Source organism: Tachypleus tridentatus, chromosome 3 (genome assembly GCF_004210375.1).
Source record: "Tachypleus tridentatus isolate NWPU-2018 chromosome 3, ASM421037v1, whole genome shotgun sequence".
NCBI classification, from domain to species: Eukaryota; Metazoa; Arthropoda; class Merostomata; order Xiphosura; family Limulidae; genus Tachypleus; species Tachypleus tridentatus.
The window spans coordinates 42198623-42223357 of record NC_134827.1 but is presented as its reverse complement, the minus strand read 5'-3'; the positions used below and the strand labels follow the sequence as shown (position 1 = coordinate 42223357).

The 24735-nt window shown below is 31.7% G+C and overlaps 2 protein-coding genes across 26 annotated transcripts in view; both read left to right on the top strand.

The window, feature by feature from the left end:
• Positions 1–24735, top strand: part of LOC143246752 (synaptonemal complex protein 2-like) — a 253052-nt gene that overhangs the window by 150481 nt on the left and 77836 nt on the right. For all 10 annotated transcript variants that reach the window (XM_076493866.1, XM_076493861.1, XM_076493860.1 and 7 more), the window contains 2 exons: positions 130–182; positions 9780–9825. In XM_076493866.1, the coding sequence (XP_076349981.1) occupies positions 130–182; positions 9780–9825 (99 nt within the window). The remainder of the gene's footprint in view (positions 1–129; positions 183–9779; positions 9826–24735) is intronic.
• Positions 14034–24735, top strand: part of LOC143246753 (uncharacterized) — a 42387-nt gene continuing 31685 nt past the window's right edge. For 14 of the 16 annotated variants that reach the window (XM_076493884.1, XM_076493877.1, XM_076493873.1 and 11 more), the window contains exons 1-5: positions 14040–14128; positions 16095–16166; positions 20657–20829; positions 22033–22146; positions 23537–23657. In XM_076493884.1, coding sequence (XP_076349999.1) covers positions 16115–16166; positions 20657–20829; positions 22033–22146; positions 23537–23657 — 460 coding nt within the window. In that variant the 5' untranslated portion in view covers positions 14040–14128; positions 16095–16114. Of the gene's footprint in view, positions 14129–16094; positions 16167–20656; positions 20830–22032; positions 22147–23536; positions 23658–24575; positions 24728–24735 lie in introns of those variants that run through there. The other 2 variants (XM_076493882.1, XM_076493880.1) reach the window with 2 other exon arrangements.

Below are 24735 nucleotides of genomic sequence, written 5' to 3'. Positions count from 1 at the left end.
AATCTGTATGTACAGTTTTTCATTTATTACCAGATGATAAAAATATATTTGTTTACAGTATTTGACACACAAAATGATTTTGTTACTGTTTGAGTTGTTCAAGTGTTAATAATGATCCATATTCTGTAGGAATGCAGAAAATTTCTGAACTCTTTGAATAGTACTCAAGGGAGCAGCAGAAGGTAAATTTAATAAGTATTATTGTATGTACAACTCTTAATTCTGAAACAGTACACACAATTAAACCATTTGTCATTTCCCTCTGCATTTGTCTTAGAGATTTACATGCATGCCACTAGTCTTTAGATGACTCCTACCTAATCTCCTAGTTTTTAGATAACTCCTACCTAATGCCACTAGCCCTAATGCCAGTCTTTAGATGACTCCTACCTAATGCCACTAGCCTTAGATGACTCCTACCTAATGCCACTAGCCTTTAGATGACTCCTACCTAATGCCACTAGCCTTTAGATGACTCCTACCTAATGCCACTAGCCTTTAGATGACTCCTACCTAATGCCACTAGCCTTTAGATGACTCCTACCTAATGCCACTAGTCTTTAGATGACTCCTACCTAATCTCCTAGCCTTTAATGCCACTAGCCTTTTTAGATAACTCCTACCTAATGCCACTAGCCTTTAGATGACTCCTACCTAATGCCACTAGCCTTTAGATGACTCCTACCTAATGCCACTAGCCTTTAGATGACTCCTACCTAATGCCACTAGTCTTTAGATGACTCCTACCTAATGCCACTAGCCTTTAGATGACTCCTACCTAATGCAACTAGCCTTTAGATGACTCCTACCTCATGCAACTAGCCTTTAGATGACTCCTACCTAATGCCACTAGCCTTTAGATGACTCCTACCTAATCTCCTAGTCTTAAGATGACTCCTACCTAATGCCACTAGCCTTTAGATGACTCCTATCTAATGCCACTAGGCTTTATATGACTCCTACCTAATGCCACTAGGCTTTATATGACTCATATCTATTCTCCTAGTCTTTAGATGGCTCCTACCTAATGCCACTAGTCTTTAGATGACTCCTACCTAATGCCACTAGTCTTTAGATGACTCCAACCTAATGCCACCTAATGTGACATCTAACAGTTGTTGAATGAATAATTTCCTTCAACTGATTATGTAACAACTATGGTCTATGGAGGCATAGTCACTGGGGATGATGTGACAGCCATTGTGCATGGGGTAATGTGTTCTCTTAAACAACCAGGACCTTCAGGCTGTTGTATAAAATCATTCAAGCTGGTATGTGAACTACACCTCCTTCCCTTCTTTACCCAATATCTTCACCATCTGGCTGTTTCATTTGAAGCTACTGTACCCAATATCTTCACCATCTAGCTGTTTCATTTGAAGCTACTGTCTACCTCAGTTTACCATTCTATCCACTATTTTTAGACAGGTATATTTCATTTTTCTTATTATAGCAATTTCATATAGGGTCCACTTTTGGTGCCTTTTAGGAGATATTTATTTCCTAAGGTTTTGTATCGAACTAGGATAATGGAAAGTACTCATACCATCTGCTCTTACTCCACATATACCCACTGTTGAAATAGGGGGTTCTGCAAGACTACATGATACCATCATAGTATGTTTTTTATATCTGGCCATGGTTTGATGCAGACCATACCTATTCCATGGATATTATGTCAAGTGCCAGCACCAAGTGGTGCTCTGCCCGCTTCTTTGGTTCATGTGTGCTGGCTTTTCAAAACAGGGATACACAGCTGTCTGTTTTACTGTCTCCAATAAAAGACCTTTTTGATATGATGTCTTGCTTCTTCTCACGAAAAGGTTTTCATGATTTATTCTACCAGTTGGTGTGGAACACCATCCCCTTCATAACTTCTACCCTCTCTAATCTTGCACCTATTCATCACTTCCTGATTAGCAGTTTTTTCATAGAGACATGTTTTTCACTTGCAGTTTTGATTGACATACCCAAAAGTTTTTACTTTCTTGTTTTACGGACTAATCAGTTGCTTTTCTAAATCAGTCACATTTGTTATTTAATGTTTTGTTATCCCTAGAGCCACTGAAGCCATTTTTAAATTATGTTCTATTTAATTAAACCACTTTACACTCAATGTATTTTAATGAAATTATTATTATGAAGTACATTATATTTCAAAGTTTTATATTATCTAAATTTTATTCTTTTATTTTAAAAAGAAATATCTGAAACAACAATTAAAATTGCAGTATTGTGTGTCACGTAATCCACTCACACTTGTGATTTTTACACTTTAAGAGCTGGTAAAGAAGAGACTATGTGTATGAAATGTAGACACTTCCTTTAGATGACCATAGACGAGAAATATGAAAATAATAAGTTTGAAAATCACACCATGAAGAGTTGGAAGGTATAGGCTTGCTTCCATTTATTAATTTTAAAGACTTCATTGGACTGTATGTAGATTATAATACATAAAGTTAGTGAGATAGATGAGAAAATGGGAAGTAAAATATTAATATATACTTTAAAAACTTTTGATATTCATTTTTGAGATTCTAGAGATTATGCAACTGAAATATGAAAACTGTAAGATAAAGAATAGGTTTTTCATATGTAATATAAAAATCATTTTGGAGGTGAACTGTTCAGAGTCTGTGTGCAAATAACTACATTAAATAATGAAGTTTTTTATTAGAAATAGTGATAAAAACAAAATTAAATGTTTTTCTGAAACTACATACTTTTAGGAATGTTCTTCTAAAATTTGAAACAATTTCATCCTCTAGTTTTATTTTTGGAGCAAGATTATCTACTTCTTGGTTAAGCATATGGGTTAATTCTGGTGGAGAGTTACAAATGATATTTCTTCTCTCCTGTTTCATTTTCAAAAGTTTTCCACTCACTTTTTGTGGATATTATAGTTAACTATCATTGATCCTCTGGTGGATTTTCTATCACATGCCTGGGGTAAGAACCAATGTTGTTGTCTCATGAAGCTATGGTGTGTTGGGAACTGGTCACTTTCATGCAACATACAGAACAAACTGCGAGTGGTTTTATCATACCTACTGAATGGTTTACTAATTCTGGAAGAGATGAATTTGTACAGCCTTTTTCCCTCTCCTGAATGTCCCTATTAGTTGCATTACATTTCACAGATATTGTCCAAGCTTCCTCCCTCTCCTGAATGTCCCTATTAGTCACATGACATTTCACAGATATTGCACAAGCTCTCTATTAGTTGCATGACATTTCACAGATGTTGCCCAAGCTTCCTTCACTTTTATGGATGAATTTGTACAGCCTTTTCCCTTCTGAATGTCCCTATTAGTTGCATGACATTTCACAGATATTGCCCAAGCTTCCATGACATTTCACAGATGTTGCCCAAGCTCCCTATTAAGTCACATGACATTTCACAGATATTGTCCAAGCTTGCATGACATTTCACAGACATTGCCCAAGCTTGCATGACATTTCACAGATATTTCCCAAGCTTCCTCCCTCTCCTGAATGTCCCTATTAATTGCATGACATTTCACAGATGTTGCCAAGCTCCCTATTAGTTGCATGATTTTTCACAGATGTTGCCCAAGCTCCCTATTAGTTGCATGACATTTCACAGATATTGCTCAAGCTTCCTCTTTCTCCTGAATGTCCCTATTAGTTGCATGACATTCCACAGATATTGCCCAAGCTCCCTATTAGTCACATGACATTTCACATATTGCCAAGCTTCCTTCACTTTTTATGGACTTTAATTAATCATATATTTTGTTTCACCTTTGCTCGACTTGGGACAAACCTTTGGTCAATATTTCATGTTTCTTCCTTCCCTGAATATAGGATTCATGCAGGTCTTTTTGAGAGAGCAACTGCATTCAGAGTGTCAGTACACCTCACTTTTCACATGCTATGGATGATATTTATTTTCCTTATCATCATTTTATCTTCCATTACTTAGCCTCACAACATTTGGAGTCATCCCTTTGTGGGGATTGGACCCCAGGTTTTTTGATTACCTTTTCCCTTGTTTGTTTTGGCATCTTGAGCTTCAGAAACTTGTCGTTAGTACCCTGTTAAGCATCATTTTTTAGGCATCCAGCATCAGTGACCAGGTTTCCTCCAAAAACCATTTAAAAACTTGTACACACACACACTCACCTAGATCAGCAACAAACAAACAGTAATAAATTCCAAGATACAACAAACTACAAAACCTTACGCTGCTGCATACCATATATTCCCGAAATCAGTGAAAAAAAACTTATAATAAAACACAACATTCCAGTAAACACCAAATTTATTCAGAAACCAGGTACAAAACTAAAGTTCATACTGTGTAAAAACTACACTGACAAACACAACATTAACATAATTTATAAAATACAATATAACAACTGCCAGGACTTCTATCTTCAGATTCTGATCTTTTGATTGGTTATTCACGTGTTATACACACAAGTAAGTGTGTATAAGGGACTGTTTCCAATGATGGAAAGAGGTGGGTTTGGTCTCTTGTTTGTTTCAGTACATGAACAATATCTCAGTAAATAGAAAAGGTAGGAAGTTCTTATTGTATATTCTAGCTTTTTAATGTTACTAATTCGAGTTTCTGATGTATAAAAAAACTATAGACTTTGTATTTTGACATTACAAACATTTAATTTGAACTAGTGTTTCATTCAGCATACCACTTGAGACACAAAAATTGATGTTTAAGCACATTTTTTTTAATATTTACTTTTAAATTAAAAAGTGAATAATGTATTATACTAAAACTTGAATTATAATCTACAGTTTGATATCAAACTTATTGACATAAATACATAAAATGGTAATCAAACAAAATTTTGAATGTAAGACGACAAACTTGATGACATGACCTTTGATAGGCTGTGATATGATTAATTCAATGAAAACTATTCTTTTCTCACCTTTATTTGTTTAACCAAGAAAGTAACCTACAAAAAACCTAACATTATTCAACTGCATATTTCACACATACAGAAAATGCTAAAAATTACAAGAACTGCAAAATTACATTATGTTTTGGTCTCGCAAACTTGACTATCATTTCTCATAAGTAAAGACATTCCACACATAGAAGAAAAAAAAAACTTGTTATAATTTAAATTTTTATGTAGAATGTTTACTTATCTTTATTTTTGAAATGTATCAGTCTTGGTATTCATGGTACATTTATAACTAAAAAGTGTCTCATGAGTTGGTATTAACTTTTTCAGTGGTGAAATCTCAAAATACTTTTATGAGACTTGTGGGGAGATCGTTTCTCTTCTTCTATATTCTACTGTATGCTGTAATAGGTTTATTAGTAAATTCTCACAGCATCTGATTATGACATTTCTATAATATATACGTGGTAATTTATATCATTATTTCCATCTAGATATTGGAGATCTATTCTAATTCAGTCTTGTCAATTATCTGGAGTAGTCCACATACAATAAAGTCAATATGGTTTTTCATCATAAAATTAATGTCATCTCCTTTGAGGAGGAAAATTTTAGTAGCTTACTGCTTCATAATAACCTTCAATCAACACACTACAACAGTGCCTAAAGGTTATTGCAAATACTCAAGTTAAACTTAAAAACTTTGAGGTCAACCAAAATTTGAACTGTGTGTCTTGTTATACACAGATGGACTTTTCTGGAAGTCTTAGACTAGTAGTTTCTGCAATTAAAGATGGGTGGTTTATGCTTATCAATTAATTTACAGTTCACATTCATTGATTAGCAGAGTACTCTTCAAACAACAAACAAGCAAATGATAAAACAAGTTGTTAACAGTGTTGCCAACCAAGTGCTGTTTTTCTTGGCAGCAATTCAAAAAAAAAGTGTTGCTAGACTGTTTTTTTCCCTCTCGTCAACAGTTCAAAATTAATAACAGTGACATAGTGATTGATTAGTATAGTATCTTTACCATAATAACGACTGTACAAGCAAGTTTAGTGGCAAAAAGAATCAAAATGCCACATGAAAGATGGTTAGGAATAGTGAAACATTATTAACTTTCTGTAGAAGAAGATGTATACTTTGTTGTGTAGGGGAGACAGAAAATAATCTGAATGTCTGGGTTTCTTATTCATATACCTTTCTAAATATAATATAAAGTAATTAAAGGGGTGTTTGTTGGCTCTGTAGTGGAGCTCTGAGTTTTTGGAGCTGATGAACTATGTTTGAATCCACGTGATACTCCAGAATATTTCCTTTAATTTAAACTGTGGTTTCATTATAAGAGTCATTCTGTTAGTACATATGGTATTGCTGAGTGGCTGTTCTCCCTCCAGTCAATAGCTACAAATTAACGTGGTCACTGTATTCAAAACTTAAAGTACTTTATTATCACGATATTCAAATAAATTTGGCACTAAAACATAGCTAATAATGCAATATTACTTAAGTTTTAATATATAAGGAAATAATTGTAATAGGCATGAATGCAGCTTTGTTGGTAGATTTCACTTGACATTTGTTACAAAGTTATTTATTTGGGTTTTGGATCATACTGTTGCAAGTGGTTTGCACTAATAAGAGGAGGTTTATGTGCAGAATAAAGAACTTTCAGAGATACAACTGAAAACAAGTCAAATAATTTCCATATTTATACACTGTTGTATATTTAATTTATATCAAAACTCTCAGGGTTGTTTTGTGGTTACCCTTTCTCCAGTCGTTGTTACCTAATGAGTCCTACTATTACATTCAATAACATAGATACAAAATCAGTGTAAGACAGTTAACACAAGAAATTCTGACAGTCATAATCTACGTAAGTCTATTAACAATTCTTCTGAGATATGTTTAAGTAATTTCACTTTAAGCATTATCAGGTCTGCTATTTATTTAGGAAAGTTAATGTTCTTCACTGTTTTCTCTCTGTACATCATTGAACCTTAAATAAAACATTGTTTGACTAATCAGAAATAAACTGCTATCTTCTTCTGGAGTTTAATAAGTGTGGAGTGGTTCATGAAGCTGGAGAAGTTCCATTTACAGTTAGAAACACAGAATTATTTATACAATTTCAGTGTTTTTCTAAATATTCAAAAAGTTGAACAGATCTACTTTTAAAAGTTCTTTATTTCTAGTGGTGGTAACAAGTGTGATCTTCCAGGACCAAATGTATTATTCCATTAGACTGTAACAAAAATTCATTTTGTTACTGGTCCTTACAGAACTTACATCTGTCCCTTATCTAATATCCTAATCATCCAAGACAATTAACTTAGTGCATATAGAGACAAACAGTGTAATGTTGGACTTTTCAGAACCACTTTTGTCTTTCATCACAGTTCCATTAACTTGTTTTGTTGTTTGGACTTTTCAGAACCACCTTTGTCTTTCATCACAGTTCCATTAACTTGTTTTGTTGTTTGGACTTTTCAGAACCACCTTTGTCTTTCATCACAATTCCATTAACTTGTTTTGTTGTTTGGACTTTTCAGAACCACCTTTGTCTTTCATCACAGTTTCATTAACTTGTTTTGTTGTTTGGACTTTTCAGAACCACCTTTGTCTTTCATCACAATTCCATTAACTTGTTTTGTTGTTTGGACTTTTCAGAACCACCTTTGTCTTTCATCACAGTTTCATTAACTTGTTTTGTTGTTTGGACTTTTCAGAACCACCTTTGTCTTTCATCACAGTTCCATTAACTTGTTGTTTTTTGGCATGGACTCATTTCCACATATTTTTTTCTAACTATGAGAATTTTCTCAGCATCCCATATCAGTCATACTCTAGCTATGAATTCTTGTTCCCACTATGTCTCAAGTCTGTCTTCCCTCTGTGATGCTGATGCTTTCTTACAGCATCTTCAAATTATTATACATTATAAAGATACACTACTTGAAAACCTTCATATATTTAATATAAGTAGTATTTGTATTCCACAAATACTTCAAAATCCTTAATTTTCCTTCATATGACAATTGCAGCATTTGCTCTTTAGGTATCTCCTGTATTCTAATTTACTTATCACCCATCAGAGAAGATCAAAATTGATGTAAGTAACTCGATATAATATAATCTCTCAGGCAAAACATACCCTGTAATCTCATTTGGTTACATAACCATAAACTAAGAAAACAGACCCCACTTATCACATCTTATTGTTCACAAATTGCCAGTAGTTCTCTCTGATGTGTAATATTATTTATATCTAGTATCCAGTGTTTTAATCTATCAAATGATGTATTATGTCACATTGTTTTCTGTACAGAGAATTACCCATTTAACTTCCTGTTTAAACTTTATTTCAATAGTAAGCACATCAGTGAGCTTAGCTAAATTTTTATGACTTATCACAATTCAAAAGCCTGGGAAATTGTCTTAGTTATTGGACATTATCTGGTTTTGGTATGTTATTATTTTGTGGTCTTTTACACATTGTTTAATTAATTAAAAATTTAATGCAATGGTACCATTAATATGGTAAAGTTTCATCAGCAGTTGACAGCAAAAAATAACTAAAATATTTTACTACTTGGGTTTTTTTTTTTTTTTATTTTAACAGTAACTAAAATGTAAAGGTCAGAAAAGTTTTAGGGAAGATAATGCTAGATTAAATTATAATAATAGCAATAATAATAAAACTGTTCACAAGAGTACACTCCCCCTACTGGGACAGTGGTAAGTTTTTGGATTTACAATACTAAAATCAGGGATTTGATTCCCTTTAGTGGACACAGCAGATAGCCCGATGCTATAAGAAGAAAACACATACACAGAATACATTCCTGAGTAGTCCATGAGATATATGTATTTTCACCAAGTGATTTACAAGTTGTGTGGTGAAGATATTACACACAGCTCAAATTGCAATAAAACAATAGAATTTAAGTAGAAAAGGTCTATACTGTTATGAGTTAAAAGATATTTTTTGATAACTGTAGTTTCATGTTAAAATTTGGAATCATTATGAAAAGGAAAACATAGTCATTTACATTTGTTTTACTGATGTTGTTTTAGGTGGTTATGATCAAATTGGTCAATCTCATGTAAAGTTAAGGGTGAGAAAATAATACATTTTACTGAGAAATACCATAAAATTTTCCAAAGAATGTTCTGGAGATTTTGAGATTTTTCAAATAAAGAGAAGCATATTTTATTTTAACATGAAAATCACTTTGCATTTTTAGAAGTCAACTATTTGACACCATATACTCTTAGAGAAATGTTTCATAAGAAATTGTGAATTTTTGTATGCAAATGATTTTTAATGCTTACTGAAAGCTCTGGATATTTTGTGACAATATACAAAACATATTACAAGTTATAGTATGCAAACTATAATGGTAAATTCAGGGTCTTGACCTTGGTCAATTCACCCAAGTCCATTATGAGAGAGTTAAGAAAGTTGAAAATGACAGCAGGCAGATTTACTAGTTTTGTCACAAATATAAATGGGAAGTAATTATAAACATCTGAAAATAAGTTGTCTAATAAAACATTTATAATTACAGTTATAAGGTAAAAACCTGTCAAGTAATATAGAATTGAGAAAAATAAAGACAGCTGTATGTTTCACAAGTATTCGCAAAATAAACCAAAAAACACTTGTCTTTGCTTTTGTCAATTCTGTGATTATGGAGTTTCTCCAAACATTAATAGTTTCAGTTCTTAATCATATATTAAGTGATATGTTACTTCTTTACACATGTACACAAAATTTGACTTGTCATAGATTTTTGTATTAGCTGTGGAAACATTTACTTAGTTATAGGCAGGTTATTAATTAACTATTGTGTTTTCTTTCTTTGAACATAGGGTGTATTCCTTCATTTGTAAATCTGTTACTTTTGGTGGTTACAAGGTGTGTATAAATTTGATATATAATGTTTAGTAATTATTTGTATACTCTAGTTCTTATTAACAGATAAATAATTGTTTGAATTTATAATATTTAATATTTGTAATGAAAGACAAGGGGTATATATACTTTCACACTAACAACAAACTAATTTGCTATAAAAATTACATCAAGGTGCAGGAACATAAATTTAGCCAAAACCAGTTTATCAAATGTAAAGTGTGTAAGACAAGAAAACATGTGAGCAGTGATACATCTGAATTTCAGTTTGTATTGAACAAACAACTGTGGGTAGTTTGTTACAAGACTGTTACAAGTATATATTTGGTGCATTCATATGTCTTAAGAAGCTCTGTTATGTTTTAAATAAAAATATAATTTCTAAGTTCTTGTTAGCTTACTGCCTTAAGGAAGTTTAACTGTTTTATTATAATTGCACAAAGTTGTTTTTTAGTAAAAGGATTTCAGTTCTTGTCATAAGCATTTGATGGCATGACAAGTGGTGAATATCAGTATGTAGATATAATATACTTTAAACTTGATGTTATTTCTTGAAACTTTGTAATATAAAAAAAATAGTTGAAAAATCATTTGTTTTTCTTTAATTCATTCATAAAATCTAAATGGAAAATTGAAAAATGTGCCCATAAGAAAGAAAGAAAAACATATCAGGAATTTAAAATTTACTGAAAATACTATATCTTTCTTTTTCTCAAAATTAAGTTTTGTCAACTCTTAGTTTAGTTCAGCAACACTTTCACAATTAGCTTTTTTTTTTTTCTGTTCAGAAGTCTGAAACAATATATGATACTAGGATGTATTTTATTAGAATAAGATATTTATGTTTGTTTATATACTAAGAAATAAAATTTTGATTACTCTAAAATATTATTAGAAATAAAAATGAATCAAGAAGCAAGGTACTTAAGTTTAACTCTTTCAACCTGGTTATTGTTTACTATGGATGATGGAGGGTTTGTGTCTTACCTTTTGTTATACCAGTTACTATGGCATGAAAACTTAGCCAATAATCTATATGTTAATAGTATGTAAGTTTTAAGTTCTAATTCTATAAGGGAATATGTTTTGAAATATCCTGAATTCCCCTAGTGTTACACAGTAACATATATTCTCTTTTTATGTAAAAGTCTATGGTTGGTCATGGCTTAGTGGTTTGTGTAACACCAGTTAATGGCAGTTACGAAACAATGTTTCTCCAGACTTTGGGAACATAGTTGCACTCTAAGAATCATGGTCACTACTTGGTCTTATATCAATAGACCATTAGTAGACACTGTGTATTAGCTGTCTTCTGTCATGTAAAAGTTAGGGACAGATAGTTTAGATAACCTCTGTTTAGCTTTCAAAAATATATGAAATAAAAATAAAATGAATAAGCAATGTCTATTAAAACCCTTTTTACAACTTTTAGTTAAAAGGTAGGAAACCACTTGAGTCTTAATAAAAGTTGTGTTTTCAGATTTTTAAAAAAAAGTCACCATTCTAGCTACTTGAGTTTTTAGAGATCATAGTCATTAATAAATGTGTATGTATGTATCTTGTCGTACATAGTTAATTCTCTTGACTCAGTTGCAGTATTCATGCTGACATGTAGTTTACAGATTTAATACCATTCTTATCATGTTGGCCAGTTGTTAATGAATTCACTAGTTACATCCTGTTATCACAAAATCTGCTCCATACCTTTGCTTTGTAGGTTTATTACAAGAGTATCAGTTGAAAAGAATAACCTGAAACTTTGCTGTTGACCAGCTGCTTTCCTCTTTATCTGTCAGTTTCAAAATTAGGGACATATATATTTGCTGTGCTTGAAAATGTTTAAGACTGGAACAACAATTTTTTTAATCTCCTCATCAAGATTTGAATTCTAAGTTTGATCTCAGTTTTTTGCAAATGTTAAATGTTTTTTCTGACCTTTGTCCTATAGGTAATATAGTTTAATTTTTTTGTTGGAACAAATGTTAAACAGCTTTTATTAAATTCAGGTACTCCAATTTATAAATTGTACTCCTTTCCAGGCCAATTCAATTGAACAAAATTAAAATAAGGTAGCTGCTGTAGGATTTTAAAAATCATACCCTTAACTGTATGTAAGAAAAATTAATTGTTAGTTTTACATACAAATGTTATCAGTGTTTGTTATTATTACCTGTTGTAATGTTTGTTATCAGTCACCTGTTGTAACATTTGTTATTAGTCACCTGTTGTAACATTTGTTATCAGTCACCTGTTGTAACGTTTGTTATTATTACCTGTTGTAACGTTTGTTATCAGTCACCTGTTGTAACGTTTGTTATTATTACCTGTTGTAACATTTGTTATCAGTCACCTGTTGTAACGTTTGTTATCAGTCACCTGTTGTAACATTTGTTATTAGTCACCTGTTGTAACATTTGTTATCAGTCACCTGTTGTAACATTTGTTATTAGTCACCTGTTGTAACATTTGTTATTATTACCTGTTGTAACGTTTGTTATCAGTCACCTGTTGTAACGTTTGTTATCAGTCACCTGTTGTAACATTTGTTATTATTACCTGTTGTAACATTTGTTATCAGTCACCTGTTGTAACGTTTGTTATCAGTCACCTGTTGTAATGTTTGTTATCAGTCACCTGTTGTAACGTTTGTTATCAGTCACCTGTTGTAACATTTGTTATCAGTCACCTGTTGTAACGTTTGTTATCAGTTACCTGTTGTAACGTTTGTTATCAGTTACCTGTTGTAACGTTTGTTATCAGTCACCTGTTGTAACATTTGTTATTAGTCACCTGCTGTAACTAGATAATTTTAAAATAATTATTATGTTGTGTAAATACTATTCATGTATTAATAATATTGAATAATTTCATAGTTGTTTCTATTACAACTATCATACTAAAGAGCTTACCACAAGTTTTGGAGAATCACTCATCTTCTGTGTAAAGACAATGTGAGATTAACTACAATATTAATGATATTTGTGGTTAATTGTTTTCTGGGAAGGTTGTAGGCTCACAAGTAATATGATGGATAAATAGTTTAGAAAAATGTATTAAAAGGGTACATGTGGTTCATGGACACTTAGTAATTAGAGGATTAAAATTATCATTTTTCTTAAATTATCCTTTCATTTATTTCACCTCATGGATAGGCCATTTGGCATAGTTTGTATTAAGATATGACAAACAGTGCAACAATATGATAATTCTGAGCTTTCTTAATATATCTTCACAATGCCTGGCAAAATTTTGTTAAAGATTACAAATAATTTGCAAACCGAAAATAATATTATTTTAATTAAAGGTTCTTTATTTTTGTATTCTAGTTATTTGCACTCAGATTTTGAATATTTTGTTATCATCAACATATTGTGCAATGAAATATTTAAAATTAAAAGTAGAAAAAATATACATACATTTTAACTTTTCATCAAAGGATGTTATATTCTTAATAGTAAGTTTTACTTTGTCACAAAATTTAATATTTTTATGTTTTAGAATCCAAAGAAATTTATTTCTCTTTCCTTCCAGTGTCTCCTAAGTAGCTTGAACAAAGACTGTGTAAACAGAACAATTAATCTAGCTTCTCTCTGTGTACTTGCTATATCTAACTCACAGCTAGAAAATCTAACAGTTAAAACTTTGTGAAATTGTTCATCAAACTGAATTTTAAGATTTCTCCTTTAAGGGTTGTTTTTAAATAAAGAAATTAAAACATAGATAATATAAAACTTTGGACTAGAATGTAAACTGTAATACTAACTTCATTGATAATAAGATTGCTTTATTAATTTTGGAATATTAGAACATAAATTCTTATGATGTGCACAGTATAAGGGTGCCTGTAATTATAAGGTTAAAGTGTTTTTATATATTTATATTTAAGATACACAAATTTCTGTAAAACTTTATGCTTCTGTTATGTAACAAAGGTTTGTGTTGGAGGCAGAAGATGTGATTCTTCATGACAGGTTAAGTCTGCTAAGTTTTAATATGCAGACACTAGTCTTTGTTAAGATAATATTAAAATTGTCGATAAAACCCTTAAAATGTTCAAGAACATATGTGTTGTGTACCACGTTTTACATTTACAATTCTATCAGCTTATGTTTTCATATGTGGTATAATTTGCTTTTAGGGGTGGGTGTATATATGCATAAATTTACACACACTACTATTTATATTTATAAGCAGCACATTATTTTTAATAGGTTCAAAACCATATGATTCAGATCTGTGGGTTGATTTTAACCTGGATGGTCAGAGTTTATCACTTTACTGTGCAGACCTTAACCGGGATGAACATGTGAGTTTTTTTGTTTAAAGTATTAATTTTTTAATGTGAATTTCTTTAGTTTAATATAACAACCATGCAGTTTTATTAAGTGCATTATAAGTGTAAATATGTGAATTCCTTTGTTATAAATATCTATTTGGATCTGTGAATTTAATGTTGAATAAAAATCACACCAGCCAACTTGTTATTTTCACTTTCTAAAGTCTAAAAGGTTTTGGTGTACTTATTACTAACTGCTTGGACATTCTGAGTTTAAATTTCCTCTCAAGTGATTCAACAACACATTTGGAAAAGGGAAAACAAATATTGAGAGCTTTTTTTATGTATATTTTTGTCACACTAGGATCTATTGAAGACTGCACTTGTATTAATAAGTTCTAAATTGTTCAAGCATTTTTGTAGGTTTGTTCACTAATGTAGTTTTGTCAATGAATGCTTATTCTCAGTTTTCTGTAGGTTTGTTCACTCATGTAGTTTTGTCAATGAATGCTTATTCTCAGTTTTCTGTAGGTTTGTTCACTCATGTAGTTTTGTCAATGAATGCTTATTCTCAGTTTTCTGTAGGTTTGTTCACTCATGTAGTTTTGTCAATGAATGCTTATTCTCAGTTTTCTGTAGGTTTGTTCACTCATGTAGTTTTGTCAATGAATGCTTATTCTCAGTTTTCTGTAGGTTTGTTCACTCATGTAGTTTTGTCAATGAATGCTTATTCTCAGTTTTCTGTAGGTTTGTTCACTCATGTAGTTTTGTCAATGAATGCTTATTCTCAGTTTTCTGTAGGTTTGTTCACTCATGTAGTTTTGTCAATGAATGCTTATTCTCAGTTTTCTGTAGGTTTGTTCACTCATGTAGTTTTGTCAATGAATGCTTACTCTCAGTTTTTTGTAAGTACAAGATAACAAATAAAATAAAACTAGATGAGTGAAGTTTAAAGATAGTAGAGATTATTTTCCTAATTCAGTCACAAATTTGTTTACTGTCTGTGAAGTATACATATTTCATTAGATTATTATACATAGAAGCACCATTCCTGTGTACTGGATAAAAGGGACAGTATATAAAACACACACACACATTTATACAATAAAATATTGTTAAGTTCTGTTGAGAAGTCCTCACTAGTGTGTAATAAGATACTCATCATATGATTAAAAACTTTATTTTTAATTACAGACATATCATTTATACTTTGTAGTTATTGTTTAGTATACATTATAATTTTAGTTTAAGATCTCTTCTTTGTATTATATTGTACTAATGATTTAAAGTTGGATACATGAATGAACACATGGAATTTAACTAGGAGTAGATATCACTTAAATAATGTAGCTGAGTCTTTGTATCCAGTTATACAATGAGAATAACAACTACCCCATATTTCTTGAAAAGATTATGGAGCTTTTATTGAAGAAAGCCCCTAATAACATCAACCCCTTCATATTTAACCATTAACAGTTTCTCATTGTTTTTATTTGGTTGCTATTATTATTTTAAAAGATGCAATATTTGTTCTTATCTTTGATCCTTTCTTTATAATATCTTCTCTTAAAATATTGAATCTGTGTATGTATTATGTTTATTGTACCTATCATTATATTGTTACACTTAATAGCTAATGTTTATTTTAAGTTAGTCAGAAGATTGTGATCCAACTTTTCAGATTTTAATGTTGGTGTTGGAGTTTTAAGGCAATACTGTAATGAAAGATGTATTTTTATATTCTGTGTTTTTAATATTTATTATAAAACTTTATTTCTGCTTGTTGAATCAGATGCAAAAACTTGATTTGTTTTGAAGCTGTTGACTAAATGTCCAGTATATCTTTGTTTTTTATAGAAACTAGAACATAAACTATTGGTATATATATCTTTATGACTCATAACACACATTTGTCATGTATTGTAAAACTTATTACATTGTTGATGTACCCATGAAATAAAATATCTATAATATTAAAATTAATATTTTATATTAGGTGTCTAACTCTCAGAGCTTATGGGAAACTATCATGTTGGAGAAAACAATGTTGTTTACTGTAGCACTGCTTGTAAGTGTATCCTTTCAATATTAATTATATTAAAATTTTTCCTAATGCTCAAAACTCCTTATGAACAACCACATTTAGGTTCACACATGTATCTAGTATTTTTACTAAATATAATTTATATGTAAATTTGTATGCTCATTTAATAGGACCAATGCATTCCCAAGTGAGAACACAAGTTAAAATAGTTACTAAAATGGCTTTGAGCACAACATGACAGTTACTGAGAGAATACTTGCTATCATACACAAAACTGCTATTTCGCTCACATGTCAGTCTATCAGATTTACATGCCACTAGCCTTGTGCTAAATCCTATCTAAAGTTGTGTGTTTAATGTGGACCATGATGACATCATGAAACAATAATTCTCCAACAAAAGGAGGGCAACACAACATACATGTGCAGTAAATTCCCCTATATGCTTGCACTTGTGATAACTTCATTCATTTCCTCAGCAGACCTGTTAAAACTTTTTTGAGTTGAATTGGATAAGATTTTTATTTCTTTATGAATCATTGATTTGCATTTTTTTGGTTGTTGTTGTTACAAAAGCTTTAATTTTTGTCCTGAATTTTCAAGGGATAATTACTTCAAATATGTTGTTTATTGTGGAGGAGGTTGTATGGGCAATGTGTTATGCACACAAGTTTTATTTATACTTTGTTTATTATGGAGTAGGTTACTACCATTGTACAGCATTTTGTGGAATCCATCATGCATCATATTGCTTTCATTCTCTTCAACCTGTGTCTTGTGATCATCATGTTCTTTGCTTGATGATCCTAATCCTCATGATTATTTAATGTTTTCTTCTTCACCTGACAGTAGGGTTCATGCTGATTCCTTTTTTTGAATAGCTTTGTATGTTTTCCCACATGCCTTGACCTTCACACTTCCATGTCCTAACTTACAACTGTTTGTTCTTTCCCTTTTTTAGATTATCAGTCTTTGAGATCTGTATCTGCTTAGAGAGTGACCCCTTCTCCTCTGTTTAGCTCTTAAGTTCCCAGTTTTTGCAATTTCTTTTTCCGCACCCTCCTATGGTATTTTTACTTTCTATACTTCATGTTTGAGGTACTTCATTGTGCTTCAGAATGATTTTTAGAGGAGATTTATTCCCCTCTTTTGACCATGGTGACCTGTATCCTATTTGATTCGTAATGATGAGAAAACCCCCTTGTAGAGAAAAATATATATGTAAAAATGGCTGGTATGGGTTGAGAAAATTCTATGTAGAGGAGCAAACAACATAGAGTTTTCTCAACCCATACCAGCCATTTTTTACATATATATTGTACCCTACTTACTTAGTTCTGCTGTTGAGACCTGTTTGGTTAGGATACAGTCCTTACCATTGCATGACTACCTACTTCTTATCCTTTTTTTGACCTGATGTCTTTAGTGGTGTTCTTAATTCACTGGAGTCCATGGGCCAAAGTAGCTTGGCATCAGCCTTATTTACTTTCTCTGGTTTCTCATCTTTCACAGCCTTGCTGTTCCTTGACAGGCTCAGTCTATTCTAATATATTTGTTTCACCTCTAAAACTTTCCTCTTCTTCCTGTCCTCCCACTACTCAGTGTCAGATTTGTTGCATGTCTTGTCAGCAACTATCCTGTTTGGTCATGCCCAATAGACACACATCTGTTTGTCACTCTTCTGCACTTACATGTTGATTCTACAAGTTCTCACCCACCTTTCTTTCCACTTCATTTTTTCTCTTCCCATTTTATTTTCTACTCCTTCAGACCCACAATCTATCTTTGTTTTCAAGGATGTGATAAAAGATCTTGTGGCCAAAGATAGTGTCAAGGAGGTATACAACTTTTTTTGGGTTTTACTTCTGTCTCTTTGTGCTCCTTAAGAAGACCAGGGGCTGGTGTCCAGTAACACCTATTGTCCTTCAACTGATCTTTGGCTCTTTCATAATTTTGGATTGAAGATTTCTCTCCATTGGCCATTTTCACCTGAACTGTGGATGACCACATCCTGATTGCTCCATCCTCTAGACATTTGATACAGTTTGTTCATCACAATTGTGTTTTTCAATTTTATGCTCTTCCCTTCAGCACAATGCTTGCTCCTTATATGTTAAATTGAATGAGGAAGACCCTCACTTGCAACCTTTACAGCATGGAACTGAGATTCCATTTCTACATTGAAGATTAGCTCCTCTTAATCCATTCCCAGGTGTTATCTTCTTTTAACACCTTTCTTCATTTACAAGAGGCTACTATTTAGAATACCTTGGTGTCTTCTTCAACTACCATCTCAGCCGAGTTTAGCCCTTTCCCCTTTGCTTGCAAATTGTGGAGTGTGTAATCATTAATACTTACATTTTTTGCACTGTATGAATGGTTCTATTACTTCTGGAAACTCTGGTTTTTCTGGAACCCCTTATTCCTTTGAGTCGTGTACCTCTGCCAGTGGGCCTTGCAAGACCAATGGAATAATTCTTGGGATCCTTAGCCCTCAGTGATGAATCTTTTCTCAACTCAAGGAATTGGTCCCTTTGTCTTCACTTGTGGTAGTTATCTGGTAGTAACATTCTTCTTGTCTCATTCCTGTTCCTTTCCACTGTGTGTCTGTATAAATATAAATAATGGTTCCATTCTCTTTGGTCCATCCTTTACTCCTGTTCTCCTGACTGTTGTACTGTGAAAAAGCTTTCAGCTTTTACCTCACTGTTCAACCATGGTTTGCTGGTCTTCACCATTACTTTTGATCAGGCGGCTGCCTGTTGTCTACAACATTTCACCTTTACTTCATGGTTCAGCAACTTCCTTGCCAAGCTGCACCTTAATATGGTTTTGTATACTTTTACACACGTCCCATTAAATCTGTTGGCTTCTTGCTCTATGTACCATCTTTCTTTTAGAAAGTATTTCCTTCTTCTAACCTGTGGTTTCTGTCATTTAGATATCTATTCAGTTTTGACCTCTTGCACCTTCTTCTATCACACTTATCTATTCTTCTTTCCATGCTAGTCTTTCCTTCCTAACTCTTGTGCTGCTCTGGAAGGTAATGATATTTTCTGTCCTGTCTCACTTTCTTCTTTCTCTTGCCTACCTATGAGGTCACCCAGACCAGCTTCTGCGCCCTGATTGAACTGTTTGATGTTACTTATCTTGGTCTTCTCCCATTTGGGGTTCCTGTATGGCCTTTTCCTACTCTGGGACCATTCTTCTTTGCGAAATCTTTCTTCTTGTACTCTTACTGGCTAGGTTCATGAACTACTCCAGATGCTTTATTCTTCTGAAGATTTGGATGCTTGCAGGCTATTTCACATTTGTTCATTTGAGATTCATCACCTGTCTCACCCTTTGCTAGCCCTTAGATGAGATCTTCCAGTGAGGCATGTGGATGACTCTCCATGTGTTGGTCACTCAATATCTGACCATTTCTTTTCCTGCCAGATTTCATTTTCCCCATTGTCATTCTTCAAGAAAAACACTGTATTTGAGATGGGTAAGTATTTTTTCTTATCCTTTTCTCTTATCCTTTCCATCAAACAGAATCCTACTAGTTGGTTGGTTTTGCTTCTCACAACATGCTAATTTACGTATGGAGCCTCTGCTACCAGGTATCCCATTCTGTGTTCTTCTCTTTGGGAACTTTTTGAAGGGAGCCCATTTGGTGAAAATTTTGCACTGACCCTCTACCACTTCAGTATAGGATTCTAGCATTCCTGTGAATGGAGGTGAGTTATTATCTCAGAAGTTAACATTTTTGTAACCTGAAAACGTACTTTTAGAACACCTCTTTTTTCTTACTTTGTCTAAGAATGAAGTTATCACAAGTGCAAATGCGTGGGGGAGTTTCTGTGCATGGAGGTTGTGTCACCGTCCTTTTGGTGGAGAGTTATTGTCACTTGATGATGTTATCATGCACCAGCGAAGTTCATGTTAAACACATGAATTTAGGTAGGAGTTAACTGAAAACTAGCAGTATACAAATCTCATAGGCAGGTGCATGTGGGAAATAACATTTCTGTGTGTAGCAATGAATGCAAATTAATTTTGAGATTAGAAAAATGTTAACTTTCACATAACAGGTGACAGTTACCAACCAGTCACCACCATTGTCCTTCAGTTCTCTGTCCCATATATTTGGTCCAAGTTGAACATGTGATACATGCCCAAATCAATTAGATATATGGAACCTTTGAATGACTATATAAGATCTTCTATTTGAACCTTACTTTTCTAAAATTAACAATAATAGCTAATTTTGTATTACATATATAGAAAACTAAGATGTTTAAATAATAAATCATATGTTAGTATAACATTTTCTATATGATACTCATTTTTTTCTGACACTTGTCACAACTAAAGAAACATGTTTACAAGTTTCAAAAACACAGTGTCTCCTTGTATTAGCAGTGGTTACTAAATAAGGGATATAAAAATGTTAGACTTTGTACTTGCTGTTGAATCTATGTCATAATATTAATTTTTAACATTTTATCTTTTTTTGTTAATGTTTTAAAGTTGGAGTCAACCAAGAATATCAGTTGATAAACATACAACTTAATCGACCATGTGCTGATCTGATTGGAAATAGCACATCTCATAAAATCCATGGTAACAATGTATTGATCGTACTTCCAGAAGATGATATTGTTCATTCATTATTACAGAATATATATGGAGAAATGTATCAGGTATAACGCTTTCAATCTGAAGTTAATTGGCTAAAAGCAGTTTTAATATGCTAAGACTTGTCATTTGGTTTTTTAATATGCTAAGACTTGTCATTTGGTTTTTAATATGCTGAGACTTGTCATTTAGTTTTAAACTAATATTTTAGACAAATTGAAAATGTGAAGGTAAGTGTATTATTGCAAGCTCAGAAAAATAACTTTTAAGTTATAAGTTTGCAAATTCTGAAAACCCAGTATATTTCTGATGAGTATTGATTAGTACTATTTTCATTCCAGAAAAAACAGACAAATAAATTATGGTTGTTTTATTAAACGTAAAGAAGGATGAGTAAATTACTCTCCATCAGATCTTGGAATTTCATATGTAAACTTCATTAACTGTTTAGATTGGTGATATCTCTAGTCTTTCTTTCAAGTTCAGGTGAAAACACTATATAAAAACACAACATGGAAGTTTATTCTGTTTTGAAGTATTGTTCTCCATGCTTGAATTACATTTGTGAACTGTTAAATCGTTAATTAAGTATACTCATATAGCACAGTTCTAAATCTGTTTTATAATGCCCAGTGCTTCATAAGCAGTATTATAAAGAAATATGTTTCACATATGTCATAATGTTTAATTTGATTAGAATTATATCATAAATCCTTTGTGAATTAAAGTTGACTTGAAGTAAGGTAATGTGAGAAGTGATTATTCCTCTTCTGGTCATTAACAAGGAGAGATAGTAAATATTGTGTTTATTGAGTTGATTTTGAAGTAGTATAATGTGGGAGTGATAAAACTTGTTCTATTACCTTTAACAAGTATCTTTTATCATTGGTATTGAAGTGTGTTAATGTTTAATTAATTAATTCTTTTCTCCACACTGTAGCGTTATCAGTTCAGTTTATAACATTATTATTATTCACAGTTGTATTAATCACAGTAAAAAATATGGAACCAAGAAAGTTTGTATACCATGTCAATGAAACTAAAGTCCTCTCAAAAGTACTTAGATTGTATCAGTTCTCATTTCCTTCACAATAGTACTTGGGAGACATCATAGTTTTTTACCTTGTCCATTCATTTGTCTGTTTTGTGAGTATCGGTTTAGTTAAACCAACTCCTGCAGTCGTTTTTTTATTATTTAAAAAACAAAAAAAATATTGAATTAGCCTTTGTTGTTTTTCGTGAACAGAACCTTTTAATATTCATTTTAGGGCCAAGTGGTAGCCAGTTCACAGTCGTATGATGACAGTAATGAAGAAAATCCTAATGTGTCTAAACTTGAAACTGAAATTAATAGCAATCAGCCATTCACAGTGTCATCAACTGTAAGAAAATCATTTTCAGTTCTTGCCTTTGTCAGAATTGGGAGGAATATATTCAAGTGTAGTTTAATTATGAATGGTGCTCTTTGTAATGAAATCTTTCATATGCAACTTAATGTTATGAAGCAATTATAATTGATTACCTTATGAAGAGAAAATGTTGTTAAAGATAAATGTCACAGTTCTCATACTAATGGAGATTGAGGAGTTTTTTAATGTTTCCTCATAAAATTAATAACTTAAATAAAATTTTGAAAGTACATTGAGGTTAACATACCAAAATCTGTAATCAAAAATTGAGAGACAGAATCACTCCTTAGCTTATATGTAGATAGACAGATGTTGATTAAATAAGAGTTATAACTTTAGTGTTCAATGTATTTGATGTCTTAAGTACAATGCCTGTGTACAAACTGCAGAAATAAAAGTTTATTTTAAAATGTTGATGACATTAATAATTCAATTTATTTTCAAGTTAATTCTCTGGACAGAAAACAATGTAATATATCATTTAAAAGATTAAAACTTTCCATTGGTTATGACTAATATCACATAAATTGTTAGGGAGAATTATTGGTAATTAGTGTATGATAGGATGCTATAAACGAACATTTAAAGTAGATCTGATTTTCTAGTTTATGGTTCCATAAAGATATGAGATTGAAAGCTACAAAACTTCTGGTTTGTCTGAGTAGTATCAATATTATATTTAGTGATATCTATTAAATTCCTAACTTCACACAGGGTAGAAAATAAAGTAGAGAAGACCCAAAGAAAAACAGTCACAATTCTCATATTCAGGGAGATTGAGGAGTTTTTAGATATTTCATAATAAAGTTAAGAACTTAAAATTTAAATCAAATTTTAATATTATATATTAATTACATTTTGATGCTAAGTTTATTTGCATATAATAATAATAATCAAGTAGTTAAATTAAATCTTGAAAGTAACTCTTTTAAAATGTTGCAATGTACACCTTAACCTGTAAATGGCAGGAGTGTTAATGCATTTGAAAAGTACACTTATTATTGCAATGTTTTATCTCAGTATTTGTTTGTCTTTCTTGTGAGGGGATACATATACACCCTAGCTTTGAGGTACATGGTTCTGAATAGATTACATTTTGAGTGTTTGTGTGAAGAGTTTTAATTTTTCTGTAATGTAACCTTTTAGTGTCATCCATTATTATATACATTGTTCATTTAGTTTTCTTAAAACATTTGAGTATAGAATAAGTTTAAAGAAATTTTTCCATCTTAAAGTGATATATTTTTAATTTTTTGGCCCAGAGAGTTTTCAACTGTTATTTTAACATTAAATTTTTCAGTGAACCATTTTGAATATTTTAGAAGTTATTGTGTTTGTTCATGTATATTTTGCTATCTCACAGGTAAATAAGAATATTCTAAAAAGTAATAGTTGTCATACACCATTGGAAGAAGGATTGAAGTCTTCAGAGACATCCAGAGATGTTCATATGAGTTCTTCCAAAGTAGAAGTAAATCTTCCAGGTATCCAGTTTTATTGTATTTCTCTTAATTGCTTTACAACTTTGACTCCTTTATCAGTTTCTGGTCATTTAACTCAAATCAGGAATAGAACTTTCGACACAGATTGCAGTGAAATCCATATCAAAGCAGATTGAAAATCATACTCATGTGTGCCTCTTGTGCAGACATGCACACATTTCTGTTGCTCTTGTAGTTAGTAAAGAGTGATTACAAATTGTGGTGAGGTTATTATGAATAACACTTCAATAATTTAAAATTCATGATAACTTTCAATGATTGTAAATTTCTTCAAATATTTTTTTTTATTCTTGTGATTCATATTTCCATGTTGTTAGTTGCTACATGTACTGAGCTGTCATATTATGTGTGTTTTTACTTTATCTTTATTTTTATAGACTGTTTTGGTAGGAGATTTATGTACATTTGAAGTACACTTTATATATTTTTTTAATCATATCTTTATAGTGTGAATTTTTCTACACTTTTGTAAACTTTATATTCAATGTAGTACTTTGTTGGAGGTTTATGATATTTCTGACAGTTTTGAGAAGCTTGCTTCCTATTTGTTTCTTTTGGTGTTATTCAACATGAATTAGATATTAACCAAAAGGATGTAGAATTAGTGAATACTCTAGGAGAATTCCATCTGGGAAATGAAAATTCACCCAACAAACAACAAATTTCACTTAAGACATCAGTTTTATTCAAAACCAGTTTTTGTTGATGAACAGAAAGATAGAGGAACAGGAAACACTTAAGACAGGAATTATCTAAGAAATAATTTCCATAAAATCTCAAATAAACATTCAGGGCTTTATCTCAATGAAGTCTATCTGACAAAAGACCCATCAAATTCCACTCTATCAAGAGATCTTTCAGATAAAGATACCCATACAAAATATATTCTTGTGTCCTCAGATAATTTCTGTAATATAAAGGTGGTATCTACATGTGCTGCTGGAAAACTTAATCCCCCTAAAGACAACAGCTGGGAAATAATCACCTCGTCATACCTTCACAGTAAAGTACCTCAACAAGTCGTTCTAATGAAGTAACACCTTCAAAAGGAGGTACACAT